Raw genomic sequence first — 17,678 nt, 5'->3', positions numbered from 1 at the left:
CACAGGGCAGTCCTCCAAATATCTGAAGATGGCAAACCCAGCTCTGTCTCCTATCCTTCTGGGGGTCTTTGCATCATATAAGAAATAGAGCGAAGTCTGTCATGTCTTAGAAGAGGATGGCGAACCAAGGACTGTACGACTCACAGAATAATAATGCAGAGAGAGGCAGGACCCAAGTATGATGGCCAGAGCCTCTGTGGAAAAGTTAGGGAATTTATGAAATCAAGAAACGCACAGCAGGAGAAGAGTCAGGAATACCCATCTCAATGAGATCATGGATCCAGTGGATCATTGAAATATTATACATGATTACCTATCAGGAGGACAAGTCTAAAAGAAAATTGAAACCTACCCATTAAGAGTCACTGACAATCAAAAAACTAAGAAAACGCATTTATAAAATGACAAAAATAAACAAAACAGAACACTATAACTTCCTTTCTAGAAATCTGATTTGTGTAGATTTTGAAGAACATGCCACATCCTAGAGCATGTAATTGTGATGATATCTTTTGAACATAGTGCAATTTCAATAATTGGGCTTCCTTAACTTCCCTAATTTCTACTAATTGGCAACTGTTACTTATAAAGAAAAAGTCATCAAAGTGAAACAATAATGATCTAACACATGTAGATGATCTGAGAAAGGCAGTGGGACTGGTTTTTAACCCAAAAGGAAGAACAGATCTCCTCATTCTATGAAGTCAGGAGCTTTAAGAGAAAAAAAGAGGCAAGAGTTCCACATGAATAGAAACCAAAAATATCTACTTAGTATGATTATGACAGATACACATTTCTGTCCTGAAAGAGCATAAGTGAAATCTTGTCAAAAATTAAATTTTACCTGCAATAACAATGCAAAATGTTTACTGGCAAAATCTTGGTTCTGCAAACCACAACAACCTAAGCATAAAACAGCCATATTTCTCACTGCAGGATGAACATTTGTTATTCCAGGAAGAATCTAAAACAAAGCATTAGAAATTAAAACAATTAAGATGAATATAATGAATCTTCATTGTAAAATAATTACTTATAACATGTATTATAAAATCATAATTCCACATAAGCTCATTAATGCATTAAAATGATAATCCCATTGACTTAGCTTGGATCCTTTATAAAATAAGGTTTTCATTTATGCATTACTGTTCTAAACAGATGATAGGCTCTACCAAATTGTCAAAAGGATCCATGACACAAGAAAGGTTAAGAACTCTTGTTTGATAGATATGCGTTGTTTCATAAATAGGTCCTAAGTGTATTTCAGTAACAAATTCCCTTTGAATGAGACCCAATATTACATCAATTAACATATTCGAATCTGTAATACAGCAAAGTTCGTTTGCACTGTCATCCCTGACCTGTTTGAACATCTTCAGCTCTTCCTATGCAAGACTAATCACATAGGTGTCCTTTGGCTAAGGACACATTTTACACGCACAAAAAATATTAATAACTCACACTTTTCAATACTAAAAAATATACTATGTAAAAGAGATGAGGAGGAAGGAAGAATATTATTGCTAACTTACCAAAGAGTCAATAATAACATTCATAGTTGCACTTATGCCTGTAGAAATAGAGATGTGCTTCAGAAGTTCATAGCACAAAATCAGACATTTCTGTAATGTTTCAGGATCATTCTGAAATCAAAGAAAGCAAAAATATTCAGAACAAGTGAGGAAGAATGTTTCATCACATATATAAGGTTATATAAGAAACTATATCTGGGTCAAAGAATAAACCACAAGAACAATAATTTCATTACAGAAAAAGACAATGAGACAACATAGCAAATTTGTCAGATGCAGCCAAAAATAGCACTTGGAGAAAAGTTCTATTTCTTAATGTATACATCAGCAAAAGAGAAAGAATAGTGATACAAAAATTTTAAATGAAACACCAGCATAGAGATTATAGCAATATATCACAAAGACCATATGTTATGAACAGGTAAGAGATTTATATCAGGAATATAAGACAGATATAATATTAAGAAAACTATCAGCATAATTGACCATATTAATAATAACAAAAATCATATAATTATATCAATAGATGCAGAAAAAAAACCTGACAAAATACAACCCCCATTCTTATTAAAAACACTAGAAAGCAAAAGAATCAATAGAGCCTGTCTTACAATGAAAAGCAATACAAAACTAAAACAAAAGCAAGCATTGTCTATCATGGGAATAAATGTGAAGACTTCCCAGTAACATCAGGCATGTAGCAGGGATGTCCATTATCACCACTATTATTCAATATCATGTTAGAAATGCTAGCTATTGCAATAAAAGAAGTAAAAAAATGAAGGAATAAAAATGGCCAATGAGAAAACAAAATTATCATCCTTTGCAAATGATATGATGGAGACTTAGAGAACCCTAGAGAATCTACAAATAAATACAGCTAAAACAATTAACGACTTCAACAAAGTTACAGAATATAAAATAAATCCAAATAAATCACCAATGTTTCAATATATTGCCAAAAAAATCTAGCAGAACTAGATAAATTCTACTCAAAAGAAAAGCAGACAATAAAAATAACTGGGAGTCTATCTGCCAGGACAAACCAAGATACTACATTCACACAATTACAAAACACTTTTCCACAAATACAGATCTAAATAACTGGAGAAATAGTAATTGCTAAAGGGTAGGCCTAACCAAAAAACAAAAATGACAATTCTACCTAAGTAATTTACTTATTCAGTACTGCACAAACTATCAAAGAATTACTTTATAGAGCCAGAAAAAATAGTAAAAAAAAAAATCTTTTGGAAGAAAAAAAAGGTCAAGAATAGCAAGAGAATCAAGGTGGGGAAAATGCGAGGAAGTTAGCACAGCAGTTCTAGATTTCAAACCATATAACAAAATGATAATCATCAAAACAATCTAGCATTACCTAATAAATAGCAACATGGATCAGTGGAAAATAGGCATTCAATACAGAGAAATAAATAGTAATATGGTAAATACAGTAAATAGCAATGTAGTAAATAAATCGTGAATTATAAAAATCCATAGCAATATAGTACTTGATAAACCCAAAGTTCTAAGATTTTGAGGTCGACATCTGATAAAAATTGATTATAAGTAAATTAAAGACATATAGAACGATGTATCTGTCAGATTAATAGATAAGAAAAGTTTATGACCAAACAAGAAACAAAGAGCACTAGAAGAAGTAAAACAGATAATCTTGATTATATGAAATCAAAAAGTTTTACACAAGCAAAACTTATACAATCAAAATTTGAAGGAAAATAGGAAACTGGGAGAAAAATGTTTCTCATTTCTCAAACATACAAGGAACTGAGTCACAAGGGCCATTCCCCTACTGATAAATGGTCAAGGAAGGTAAACAAGCAATTTTCAGACAAAGAAATTCAAGTTATCAATAGTCACATGAAAATAAAGCTCTAAATTACTACTAATTAGGAAATGCAAATTAAAACAATCCAGAAATATCATTTCAGTCTATCTGATGGGTTAACATAACAGAAAAGTAAAATGACAAACGCTAGAAGGTATGTGGAAAAAGATACACTAATGCACTACTGGTGGAGTTGTGAACTACTCCAATCGCTTTAGAGAATAATTTGTAACTACAACTAAACAACTATAAAATTGTGCATACCTTTTGACCCAGAAAAACCACTAAGTTTGTAACTCAAAATGGTCACGGAAAAGGGAGAAGAACCTATTTATAAAAAAATATTTATAACAGCTCTTTCTGTGGTGGCAAAGAATTGGAAATTGATAGCATGTCCATCAACTAGGGAATGGCCAGACAAGTTGTATATAATTGTGGAGTACTATTGTGCTAATGACAAGCAGGATGGTTTCAGAAAAACGTCATTAGACATAGATGAACTGAAACAAAATAAAGTGGGCATAAGCAGAAGAATACTATCCACTGTAACAGCAATATTTTAAGAACTATCACTTGTGAAAGACTCAGCTATTTTGATCTGCACAATGATTGGAGACAATTCCAAAAGACCTATAGTGGAAAGTTCTATCCAAATTCACAAGAGAACTAATGAACTCGGATTGAAGATTGAGGCCTAACTTTTTCAAACATTATTTTTATTGTTTTATTTTGTGCTTTCTTTGGCAACATGGCTAATATGGAAATATAGTTTGTGCTACTTCACCATGTATTCAAATTGCTTGTTCTCAAGAGGGAAAGCATGGCTCAGAGAGAATTTTCAACTCAAAAAAAAATTTTAAACAAATGTTAAAATTGCTTTATATGCTATTGCAAAATATTTAATAAACTAGATTTTTAAAAAGTAGTTGATCCCCAAAATCAAAGCTGAAATTGGGAAAAAAATGGTTTCCCTTTAAATAATGTTTTCAGAAAGTGGATGACACACTGAGAAGTTATCTAAAGCATTTCAAAAATGAACCAAAAAAACACATCAAAAGATATTCGAGGCAATGTTATCCTATGAAGCCTATTTATATTGAATCAGCAAAACAGACATGAACTAATAAAAACTATCACAGTTAAACTTCAGTTAAAGAGAAAAGGAGATTCTGCTCCTAAGAAGGCAGATGTCAATGCATTTAAAATTATATTTTTTCCAGCAACTTTGAAAATTATCTCATAAGTATGTCATACACTGATACTTTGAGACTTTCTGAACTTCAACAAAATTAAGATCAATGAAATTCTGTGAAAATTAGAATCCAGACCTTTTATTAGATAATGAAACAATCATCTAAAATAACCTCAAAGCAAACATGATTTAAAACATAATTCATCTATACATAAATCTATTCCATGACTATACTAATTTTCTCTAGAAATAAAAAATATATTCTTAACAAGCATTTCCAAGTCTTAGGTATAATAACAGACTTTTTTTGGACGAGAGGTACCCAGGGTCACACAGCTAATAAATGGGGTATCTGAGCCTGGATTTGAACTCAGGATCTCCTAACTCCAGGTTTAGTGATCTATCCACTGTACCACCTCACTGCCCCTAATAATAGGCTTTACAGACAATGGTACTAAGATGCTAAAAGTTCCTAAAGTATCTCTGGAATCAAAGAGAATAAATTATGTTGATTCTTTTGTTGACTGGTTGTAGAGCTAAGTGCCAAGAAGAAGCCAGGTATAGAATCCTGTGTGAAGTCTTTTGTTCACAGATGATTAATGCTTTCAGAAAGTAGAAGACAGATCTTTTAAGAAACAGTTTTTTAAAATATTGATGGACAGCTAAAATTGTTCAAGGACAATCTAGCTATTTAAGGCAAGGCTACTTGTGCACTAAAGCTGAGCTGATGCGGAGAATTCATTAGCTACAGGGGATGATGACACTAGAAGCTTCATTACCATGACAGCTACACCTGACATGAAGGAGAATAACCAGACCTCTTGCAAAGAGAGGAGGGGGTAGGAAGACTGCCCCCTCTCCAGGCCCCTCTCTGTACTATAAAATAAAGAGAAGAGATGCCAAGAAGGTAAGGTCATATCAAGGCCACAGCCAGAGCAGCCAAAGAAAGGCTTTCCAATTCTGGACCAGAGGAACTGGCCCAATCCAAGGGTTCTCATTAAGGAGTGCATGGGTTGGGGAGGTGAAAAAGACGCCCCCCGGTCTGTACCTTCTCTGTGTGAACCTCAGCAATCTCGGCCGGCTCCGTCTCTCTGAGGAGCTCCACCTTGGTGTCTTCAAGCTCTTTTATCTTCTCTTTTAACAGGGCGGCGTGATTAAAATCCTGCAGTGTGATACACTCCTCCAGAGCCTCCTTGGCTTCAATAAGCTTCACTTTGACTTCGGCCAGCTAAAACCACACAGAAGAATTTGGGAAAAGAACAACTTGGTTAAATGTGTTATTAAAACTTGTAGCAAAGTGACAGTTGTAGGCTTAACATAAACAATGCAATGACTAACATCTAGGACAAAGACAAAGCAGGTTTTTGGGAAGAAAAAAAACATGCGATCAGACAAAATTTGATCAACATTCTGATGCTCTTGGAGCACAGTATTTAATCAAACAATGTGAATGTTTAAAGTAAGCTATAACAGAGTACACACTGGCCTTCCACATTTATTTTATTCAGTTAGGCGGGACTTACTTTGAGTTCTTTTTTCCTTCTTTCAGTAGATTCTTCCAAAGCATCAGCAGTGACAATGGGCTCCCGGATCTCTGAAATAATTTCTGTAACCTGAGAGGAACAGAGAAATCATAGGGTTCTCTTTGGCCCTGGGCTGCCTCCTTCTCCTCTCCTCTCTGTGCACATTACTTCAGAACTGATTCTCCTCCTCCCAACTATCCTTCGGAGCTCCGGCCCAACACATGCATTACCTCCTGGGGAGTAGCCCCAGGTCCCTCCCCACAGGGATTTTTACCCTTCTCCACCACACAGGCTAACAAGTTGAGAGCCAGTCTCAATTCTTGTCATTCCGTCCAACCTCCCACTTGTCCCTTCCTTTTCCTGGCTCCCATCGGCAGGGTACTTAAGTCTATATTCTATTTTGTCTGCATTGTTGTGGTCCAGCCCCCTCCAGCTCCTGCTGCCAGAGCTGAATTCCATGAAAAATAAAGATAACAATGTCCTTTCACACGATCTAGTACTAGAACAACAAGCAGGGCCTCTAATTCTCTCTTTTTCAGTCACTCATTCAATCAATTAGTAAACATTATGAAGCGCTTTCAATGTTTCAGGCACTGGGGTATTACCAAAGACGGTCAATCCCTGCCCACAAGGAGCTTCAAATCTGGCAGAGACAACCCACCTACAAAGTAGGTGACAGGTGGGGGACAGTCTGGGAGCGGCTTCCCATGGCAGGAGGCAGCATAGTGAAAGCCAGCCAAGGAAACTGCCCGGAGCTGACAGAGGCGGCCGTGCCATCTGCGCTGGTTCAAAGTGACAAACAGGGGCTGGGGAGGCCCTGGGCCCAGGAGCACCAAAGATAGTGCCGGGCTCCACCCAAGGCCAGCAAAAGCACCTCTGACTTAGCAGAAGCTGTTGAGGGATAGGGGAGGGGGGACGCCAAGGTTGGAGTTAGGGGGTGGGCTCAACCCCCACCTCCTCACGCCCATCCCACAGAAAGGAAAGGCAAAGCTTACAATCTGTGTCTTCTTGACATCGTCGTGAAGGAGGTGAAGCAGCCTCTCCGCCAGGGTGTTAACTAAGGTGATCGAGAGAGTGGGCAGAGTGAGGACCTCCTGCAGGACAGCCAACAACTGCTTTCTGCGTGTAAGAAGTGGTGTTGGCTTGATTAGGACAACACAGATATACTTGACTGCAAAGCGTCAAATCTTTTCCTAATTATGTTCATCTGTATTCTCTGCCAGAACACCAACGACAGATGTAAAAATCTATGTACGGAGTTAAAAATAATTTTTAAAGGGGTTCTCTTTGTTTACATTAAGTCATTAGAATCACAAAATCCTACAGTTAAATCACTGTTTATAAAATATTATTAGAAGTTGCTGGAATCATTTTTTAAGAGATGAAAAATTTAAGATGAAAAGCCACACTATTGCTGAATAAGAAAAGAATGTCATTAATAAAAACAACTATTCATAGTAGCATTTCAACTAGACAGATCATGATTTTTATACCTATTAAGTTAAATTTGAAATAAAAATACTAGCCCTCCCAGGTGGTTTTATTTAACTATTTTCAGAAAATAAATTTTGCTTGGAGTCTGTTTGTTAAAGCCTGTGTTAAAACAAACTGAAAAAAAAAAAAAAAAATCAATCATTTGTAAAATAGGAAAATGTATTTCCCTTTTGGTGAGGAAAGGGACAAAAAACTAAATCAAAATAAATATAAATGATATATATATTTAGACTTACCTTCCTCCCTCTTCATTGGTATCCAAGGACTTGATAATTAGAATCAACTGCTGACCTATAAACTCTTTTGTCATCAAATTTTCAATGTAGGCAAAATCGCCTCTTTTTTCTTCAGTAACAACTGGAATCTTCTGAATATAACTAAAAAAAAAATTGAATGAAAGTAGAATGTCTTTTAAAATACATCAAGAGACAGTATTTTTTTTTAAATCCCTAATAGTTCATGAAAAAGGCCAGTTTCCTTTTTAATTTAGTATTAGAGAACTTGCAAGTTTATAACGAAGCCATTTATTAGAAAAACTAATATCATTAGGAGCTTTTACAAAACTCAGGGGTCCTCAAACTATGGCCTGTGGGCCACATGCGGCCCACCAGGTTATGGCAAAATCACACCGGAAGTGACATTCGACCTAAACTCATGTTAGCAACGCACACTTCTGGCACTGGGCTGAGGCCACGGAGGCAGAGTGTCTGGCCCTCTAACAGTCTGAGGGACAGTGAACTGGCCCCCTATTTAAGAAGTTTGAGGACCACTGCAATAGATGATTCAGAAATGTATAAAATTAATTTGAGATTCAGTTTTCCATTTTTAAATGGGGAGACATCAGCACAAAATACATTCTGTTGTCATAGACAGAATGGGCTTGAACCTCAATTGAGGTTTTTTACCAGGTATGTGATCTTGATGAAGTCAGTTAACCTTTCCCACTCTCAGCTTCCCCATCTGAAAAATGAGGATCGCAGCCCCTTCGTCACAGCGAGAAGTGCTAGCCAAGCCTCAAAGCACAGGGCAGATGTCAGGCACTGTGTTCCCCAAGGTGCTTATCACAAAACTCCTCTGTGACTTCATCGAGGGTCTCATTCTCTCAGATATTCAATTTGAAATAATGAAACATTTTTAATTCACCCACTCCTTCTTCTTCTCCATTTCCCAACTCTTTGAGCTCCACAATTCTTCCTTCACATAATCTCTTACTCCCACTGTCAGCCAGGCCCTGTCCACCTACCCCTGCTTTCCCCTTTCTCAATGTACTCAGTACACATTCAGCAGGTCCGTGCCCATTTTTCTAAAGCAACACCACCTTTATTCAAGTCAAACCTGCATAAGTCTGTTAAGCACCCACTCCATAAGGCATTATAGAAGACATTAAAGATTAAAATAAAATAAACAAAAAATCAAGTAGCTGAAGTTAAGGATTAGGTTATTTAATTGGGGAGATAAGATATGCACACAATATAATTTCTTAAAGGATGATTAGTGAGACTTAAGAACTTCTTGACATCCCAAATGTTAAGCTTTTAGAAGAACGGAATCAGTGACTTTAAAACTAATTTGGAATTTGTCAGCTACTACTGAATAAGTTAATAGAAACTTACATTTACAAGCTGTCATTTAGTAATTAGTTGGGAGCCAGACTTACCAATCAAACACTATTTCCCTAAGACAATCTACTTCAAACATCATCTACTACATGTAAGTATATGAAAAGTCGCTACTTCACTGATCACTGCCCAGATAATCACTAAACTGGAGTGAAAATCTTCCCAAACTGAAATCTTTCTATGGAAGGGTGAAGATCATTCCTCCCCTTATGCAGACACAACTTCATGCCCCTGGGTCAAGAGAAGAAAAGAGGTGATGCTTTTTAAGGGCAGCCTATACTGCTACTGTTTTTGGACATACTAAGGAAATTTGCATTTATTTTTATTGAAGAACAAAACAAAGTCAACCTGTTTTTATTGAATGTGGCATAAAGGCCTATAAGTTACATAAACAGATTGATTGATATAAATAGTAAAATTCAGTGACTACTATATCAACCATTTTCTTTTAAGACCTCTAAGATCTTAGACCGGCTCCTAAATAGGGACTCTCTAATTCAATGAACTTTCTTTTCCATTATTAGTTATGTGACCTTAAGCAATCCATCTAATCTCTCTGAATCTGTTTACACATCTAGCTGTCCATGAATCCACCAATCCTGTCCAACCCACAAGGTTGTGGAGAAGACTAAATAGGGTAAAGTGCTTTGTAACGGTAAAACACTACAGCAACTGCATCATCATAACAACCCCTCTTTAATACTTACAAGTGACATGCTTATTGTGCTTGAAGGCACCTGCCTCATTTACTCCCAAGTACTGAGGCAACACAGAAGGTCCAATGGATGCAGAACTAGTTACCCCGCCCCCCTTTACAAACTGGTTCCTCCCCTGCTAGTGGGAAGATAAGGAAGGAATGGGGACAAGGCCACTTCTGGAGCTTCAGTTTCCTCCCTACTCACAGGGAGACAAGAGGAGCTGCCGGTGTCCCAGGGTACAGACTCCAAAGAGAGCGGGTGATGTTTCCTTGATGTTTCCTGCAAATATCACCTGCTTCTATGTCAAAGCCTGCAGAAGGCTTCATTCCCATCGGTTACTGGCCTCAAGCCACCTTTATTGCAAATGTAGCATTGCATCCTGCACCCCAAGCAGCCATGATGATGCCTTTTATTCCCAAGTTTCTCAGATAGAAATGCTCACATAGAATATCTCAAATGGTGTTACTACAAATATTCTCCTCTTTCTTCAAAGCCTATTACTAAGAAAGCTTTCATTTTATTCCTAGAATTAATATTTTGCTAATAAAAGAAAAAAGAAAGGAATTGTTTTACCTCAGCAAATATTCTGAATAGATAGCAGTTTCAGGCAAAATCTGCTCTAAGAAAGCTTCCCCTTCATCTCCTTTAGATTTCAGATATTCACAAAGAACTCTCCAATACAAAGCAATTTCAGGGGTTAGTGTTTCCACAGGAATCAATTTCCTTGATTAAAAAAAAAAAGAAGAAAGGCAATAATTTACACTTGAAAAGTAAAAACCTAACAAAGTACATACTCTAAACAGATAGTTTAAAAAAAGACATAAGGCTGCTATAATTTTTTTAAACTACAAGTTCATTTTATTTATCTTCCCCATAATCCACTCACTCCACTCCCACCCTTAAAAAAAAAAAGCAAAATGATCCAACACACAGTACTGTAACAATCTGTTGGCTAGCACAAAATCAAAGTAATAAAAAGAGTGAATAAACTGTGATATACATCTAAAAGTTCTCTGTAGAAAAGAACAAACATAAAAGGGCAGCCATACAACCACTGAAGGACAAAGACAAAGCAAAACCAAGACCAGAGGTATCCCTCACTCAAAAAGAGAGAAAAAATAAAACTAAGTGTCGAAGGATGTTGTATCTCACTCCATCTACCAGCTCAGGACTCCCACTAAGACGAGGGGGAAGGAGGGAAAGAGGAAAGAGCCGCTTACTTGCCGTCACTGCTTTTACAGACTTCCATCAGTTCGCTGAGAGGAATCGTGGTAAACAAGGCCTTGAGAACAGAGTCGGCCACCTCAGGACAGTTTTCCACATCCAGGCGATGAAGGAACTCTAAGACATCTCCCTCAGTAAAATGTAGCCAGGACTGAAGAAGTTTCTTCTGCATAACCTCTTTCACAGCCTCTACTCATACAGACATTTAAGAATACCACATCAGCAATCTCCATCTGCTCTTCTGAATAAAGATTAGTTAATTATCTTCAAAGTCCTGGACAGACAAAACTTCAGAACCCCTTCATTTTGCAAATAAGGTAAATGGGACCCAGAACTTGCCTCAAACCACAGAACTAAATGTTAAACCTGGATATATCAAATCTCGTGGACTTTCTAATAAGAGTGGAGACCAAGAAAACAAATTAGCAAAAAAAAAAAAAGACAATCAAAATACAAGGAAGATGAATTCTATTTTTGGACCATTTTTATATACTCTAATCCTTAGCAATTTTATTGACTCCAAGTTCACTCCTCATTTTGACATCAGTCAACTCATTCCCCACCTCTGGACCTGCATTTCCAGGTGTTTGGAGACTGCCTGCACCTCAACCCCAAGCTAATTGTCAAACCTCATCTCCATCCATTATCACTTCCTCTACACAAGTGAACACAAGATCCTCGAGAGCAGACGTGACTGTGTTTCTCTCTGTGTCCCTAATGCCCGGCACACAGTGGGTGTTTAATAAATGTTTGCTGAACTGTTTAAGCAGGCAGAAACAAGGTCTGTGCACATTTAACAGATGAAGAATTTGAGACTCAGGAGATTTGCCCAAAGTTATACAAAAAATAAGTTAGCTCAAACCTTGTATTTCTGACCAAATCTACAACTTTCTTTTTTAAATAAAATTGTATTTTTTATTGGGATCTTATCATCAAAAACATTAGGAAAACTGTAAAAACAATATATGAATAATAAAAATATAATTTCGTATAATTAAATCAGTAGCAGCAGAAACAATTTTCATGACTCCAGGCCTGGTGCTCTATCCACTAAATCACCTAGAAATCTATAATAGGGAAGAAAAGAGGAAGAAATGGAAGAAGGGAGGGAGGGAGAGAAGAAGAAAGGAAGAAAACAGAGAATGAGGGAAAGAGAGAAGAAAAAAGAGAAAAAGAGGAAGAAAATGTTTAGAAAACAAATTTTTGAAAATTCAGAGAGAGAAAATAAATTTAAATGACTTTTAAGTACTTTGGGTATGAAAGACAAGATCTTAGATAACAATTTAATCCTGATTTTTGCAAGAAAAAGCAAACCTATACAAGTTTGGAGGGAAGTGGAAGAAGCCCAAAAAGAGGGAGATGATGTAGGTTTATTTTATATTTTAATAGATCTCTTTTGATATTTTGTTTTTAGACCACCTAGATATTTCCTTATATTATTCCCCCTTTTCCTCTCAAAGAACCATCTCATGTAACAAAGATTTTTTTTTTTTTTTTTTTTTTGCTTTTTAAAAAGTGAAAAAAATTTTTTTTTTTGCAAAGTTCTTCTTTAGGGTCATGATTTTCTTCTTACTTTAACTTTCTACTGCTTTGAGGTAACTGTTCTATTTATCTTCTTGTAGTCACTGTTTATATTGTTTTCCTGGTTTTGTTCTCTTTGCATTAGAGTTCATGTAGGTCTTTCTGTTTTCTTCATTTATCATAACTATCTATTTTTACAACATAGTGATATTCCAAAACATTCTTATATGTTTCATTTAGTCATTCCTCGTCGATAGACATTCTCTCTACTACCAAATTTTTGCTGTCAAAAAATGCTATTATAAAAATATCAGTATATATAGGGTCATTTTTTTGTCAATAATCCCTTTAGGATAGATGACCAGCAGTGAAATCTTTTGGTCAAAGGGCGTAGATATTTTAACCATTTTTAATAATTCCAAATTGCTTTCCAGAGCAGTTGAATATTCACAGATCCCTCAATGATGCATGTGTGTGCCTGTAAATCTGTTTTCTAAGAATTAGCTTCAATTTCCCAGCCACTAAAAATTCAAGAGGGTTATTTCCTCACAGCCCAACTTCTTTATTAATTTAAGGATTAAATAAGTTAATTTGTTAATAAGATAAAAATCTGTATGGCAACTGACCATATTAGTTATGTCTAAAGGGAAGGAAACACCACTGTGATGTTTCTCTGATAAAAAACCTTTTTGGGAAAATATCATCATCTAATATGGTTTTTTCAGTCTTTTCATATATAGTTTGCTTATTCTTCAAGATACCTCCTCCTTTCACTACTTGGAAACTCCCAAAAGTTTTCTGATAAAACAAAGTCAAGTAAAAATGAGCATGAAGAAGAAATTTTGAAATGCCTTAAGAAGCAAAGGACTATGCCATGTCTCCATGCCAGAAATATAGTAAACAAGATTTTAAATTTTACTTTTGGCTTTTGGGACTTTCAAGAAAACTAAGAAACTGAATTTGAATAATGCATAAGCAGCCAAAATACTAAGTAACATATTTCTAAAATAAATTAACAGAAAAATACTAATGTTAAATTGGACCAAAAAATACTAGCCCGTTTCCCATCTTCAATCTACTGCTCTGATTTTTGAATTATCCTATTTGTATTTGAACCACTTGAAATCTGTTTCCACATCTGAAAAAGCTGTAAGGAATAGTTTAAAATAGTAATTGAATTACAGAGGTATGGAAAAATAGGGAATGCAGCCTTCAAGGAAACAACTTCCTTCCTGTCTTTGTTAAATTTGGTAAGACTGGGCAAATTTTTCATTACAGGAACTAAAGCTCAGTAAATGAACCCAGAGGAAATCAAGAACGGGAGAGTGAGGAAAACTTCCTAAAGGTAAAAATGTACAATACAAATTGCTACTATAATAAAAATAGGGTATCCTTCATAAGTGAGGAAAACTATAATGCTGTTAAATTGCATCTGGGTCCCATATTCTCAATTTTTTCCTAGGATGATGATACAAAGTCATACATCACAGCTATCGGCACATAATTTATAAGAAACCTGGTTGTCAAAAGAAATATGAAATTTTTAAAAATTATTATAATTGTTTTTTCCATCAAGTGTGTAGTAACCACACTTACACATCACAGCTCCGAATGTGTTTATAGAAAAGGTAGAAATGGCATTTAAAGAGAACAAAAATAGGAAAATTAGTCACAGTAAACCAAGTAAATATAGATTAGTGTCAGAAGCAACACAATTATGAAGATAGTGAGGGACAAAGGGACAAAGTGTTTAAAAGTAAGATGTAGAAAAAATTATTTTAAATATTAACTTTCTCAATTTCAATAAAAAATCATTAATAACAAAGAAAGCAACTGAGGGAATATTAATAGCCATTGGCCTATGTAGCTGCTCTCTAAAGTTTACAAAATTTATTTGTTTTAAACATATATATACATATATTTATATATGTGTACACACACACACACACACATCCACATCAAGGGCATTTATGACAAGGGTATTAGCAAAGAACAAACCAACTTTCAAAATTTATATTCAAAAACAGACATTATTACTATTTTAAAACTAAATGAAAGATAGAGAAAATATAAGAACCTGTTATGTGCTATTTTTTTTTTAACTTCAAAAAAAACCATGACTGGAGAGAGCAAAAAATCATCTACAGGATACTTTATAAGGCATTTCCCATTCATATACTGAACTCACTCAAGATTCTTTGGAAGATATAACAATAAAAACAATACTATTCAAGGAACCTTTAATCATATTTAACATTTTGATGGAGGCGATCCAGTGGAGAGTCCTGTGGACGATGATGTCTCCAGATGTTGTTTTCATACATAGTTTCCTAATTACTCTAAGCTACAGAATTCTGCAGTCTCCTGGAAGAAACCTATAATCACTTAAAGTACTTGGCTTGCTTAATCACAAAAGAAAGATCAAGTAATTGGAGAATTCTTACTGACTATAACACAATGTACATTTAGATTAACATCCTATAGTCCATTTATCTGAAACAGACAGTACAGAGATGAGTTGGACCAAACAGAAGAGAGAGCTAGATTTCCTTAGGAAATTTTGTGGCTCTTTTACCCACTCTAAGCTTCCATGAAAAAAAAAGACTCATATTTTAAATACTTATTACCTTCTAAAAACATTGTTAGATGGCAGGGAATACAGAACACAGTTGCCTCCAGAGAACTAAAAACGGATCTCATTCAGAGGGTAATGGAAAGGCTCAAAGTAGGTTTGTGCAGGTTAATCAAAGGAGAGCTTGAAAGGACAAGACTGAGGAAATGTAAAAGAAGGAGAAAAGATGGACTCTTCATGTGCTGAGGGCGAGAGATAAACAGGGAGAGATTGCCAGGGTGTTCTACTGGTACCCTTACAATGACAGGACAGCTGCAGGAAGGCATCCAGAACTAGACAGGATGGGCAGAAATACATGGATTCTATTAAATCATACATGTATTTCAGTTCCTACCTCATGAAGTTCATAAGAGATAGTATAAAATACTTTTTAAACTTTAAAACATCACATTAACTGTCAATTATTATTATATGCAAAACAATATGCTAGATGCAAAGGGAGATGTTAAGATATATAAAGCATGACCTTATTTCTCCTGGTAACCTAATCTAAAAATGCCAGCAAATCTAAACTTTCTCTCTCACAGACACACACACACACACACACACACACACGTGTGTGTGTATATATATATATATGTATATATATATATATATAAAAATACACAAACACACACTTATCTATATATACATATATACCTTACCTGATCTGTCATTAAGTCCTTGCTGAAGAAGCTTTACTCTCTGAGCTATGGACAAAGCTCTCATATGAACCTTTTCAGCTAAAACCTTAAAAAAACACATGATAGACAACAGTTAAGTTCCATTAACTTGGAAATAAAAAACCCTATATTTTTGTTTAATATATAAATGGAATTTACACAACTTCTTTGTCCTAAAAGAAAAAATTAGCACACCATCTATAAAAGATGGTTACCAATTAAAAATGGCAAAATAATAGGTTTCTACAAAATGTTCTTCTGTTTTGTGAACATCTAGGTGAGAAGATACTCATTATATTGCTAAATAGTCTTTCAAATTAAATTTCCACTTTAAAGCAGGACTCTTATTTTTAAAGTATCCATGCATAAGATATTTAAATCTCATGTACCTGATATGCCAACTTCCTGACAGCCTCTTTCACATCTCTGGTACGCCCAACAATTTTTGACAAAGTCTTTGCCGATGGAGCGATACAAGACAACACTGCACGCCTCACTTCTGAATTCGAATCATTCTCAAGTAAAGTATTATAAGCTTGAAAATAATCAGCCAAAAAGAAAAAAAAAAATTTAGCTGCTTTAAGGTTTTTCATCATTTGAAATACTAGAGCGATCACTTTATTCATTCACATTAAAATAATATATAGAACTTAACAAAACTGCAAATAAATATTACAAAAATACTTCAGAATCCTATAAGATGAAGATAGTTTCAGTAAAGAAAGCATCAGATGACCATCAGTGACCACCAAAAAGTAAAAAGCATCATGGGATGTTCTTTTGATCCTGTCATGAATCCTCCTCCTCTGGAGAAGGAACAGTGGAGACCTTTATCACTTACAAACCTCATTACTTTAAGTCACTGCACTTTCTCATCTGGATTTGGGAATCATATTTGCATTAGTTCTTTTTTGTGACATGGCAAGACTGGCACAACAATCAAGTGAGATGTTTATAAAGCACTTAATAAGCTGCAAAGAACTATACAGCAGCTAGTGTTATTTATTACAAAGGATAGGCAATAAAATTAAGTTGATGCATGGGGCAGAAAAGGCTTCCTGAAGAAGGGAGAACAATAAAGAATGACAAGAGAGGAAAGAGGTATGTTGAAAAAAATGTTTCCATATTACTTAAAATAAAAGCCACACTAGATACCTGATGAAACATTGCCATGTTTAATATTTTATATTCAAATTTAATTTCTATACACCACTAGAGGCCAACATATATATAACAAGCACTCACTTAGAGTCTGTTACATCATCCTAATTGAAATAATTATAAATCAGTTCAAATCACATTTAAAATTATAATAAATTTTAAATGAATAAAGATCAAAATCCCTTATTATAAGGCTTTCTAGAAGGGGGAATGTAAAAACAAAAGATGTCAATAAAACTGTTTTTCTGAGAAACAGCAAAGATTACAAAAATATTTAATAAATTTAGAAGCCCCATAAGTCAACAGTGAAATAGATGTCGCATTTTCTCCAGCAGGTTTCCTGAGTCAGCATAAAGGATTGAGCATAAACATTAGTCACAGTTCAGATTACAGACAGGGACACAGATTACAGGTCCACAATCACCTTGAGCTGCAGAAACTATTGAATCTAGACCAATACTCAACATATATACATATGTTGACAAAGAAACTGAGACCCAGTGAGGGTAAGTCTTGACTTAAGAAAAGCTAGAGAGACAATAATAAATAGCATAGCTAGAATTCAAAC

The 17,678-nt window shown here is 35.2% G+C and overlaps 1 protein-coding gene across 2 annotated transcripts in view; it reads right to left on the bottom strand.

Annotated features, from left to right (window-relative positions):
• The window catches only part of NCAPG (non-SMC condensin I complex subunit G), a 34,162-nt gene that overhangs the window by 12,109 nt on the left and 4,375 nt on the right, over positions 1 to 17,678 (bottom strand). The window contains exons 4-13 of one of the 2 annotated variants that reach the window (XM_074272371.1): positions 16,339 to 16,484; positions 15,932 to 16,016; positions 11,131 to 11,323; positions 10,484 to 10,633; positions 7,830 to 7,970; positions 7,095 to 7,218; positions 6,100 to 6,189; positions 5,625 to 5,804; positions 1,536 to 1,646; positions 845 to 964 (exon numbers count right to left, since the gene is read on the bottom strand). In XM_074272371.1, the coding sequence (XP_074128472.1) occupies positions 845 to 964; positions 1,536 to 1,646; positions 5,625 to 5,804; positions 6,100 to 6,189; positions 7,095 to 7,218; positions 7,830 to 7,970; positions 10,484 to 10,633; positions 11,131 to 11,323; positions 15,932 to 16,016; positions 16,339 to 16,484 (1,340 nt within the window). The remainder of the gene's footprint in view (positions 1 to 844; positions 965 to 1,535; positions 1,647 to 5,624; positions 5,805 to 6,099; positions 6,190 to 7,094; positions 7,219 to 7,829; positions 7,971 to 10,483; positions 10,634 to 11,130; positions 11,324 to 15,931; positions 16,017 to 16,338; positions 16,485 to 17,678) is intronic. The other variant, XM_074272372.1, reaches the window with a different exon arrangement.

Source organism: Sminthopsis crassicaudata, chromosome 6 (genome assembly GCF_048593235.1).
Source record: "Sminthopsis crassicaudata isolate SCR6 chromosome 6, ASM4859323v1, whole genome shotgun sequence".
NCBI lineage: Eukaryota > Metazoa > Chordata > Mammalia > Dasyuromorphia > Dasyuridae > Sminthopsis > Sminthopsis crassicaudata.
Note: the sequence above shows the minus strand (reverse complement) of the source record. Positions and strands in the feature narration are given on the sequence as shown.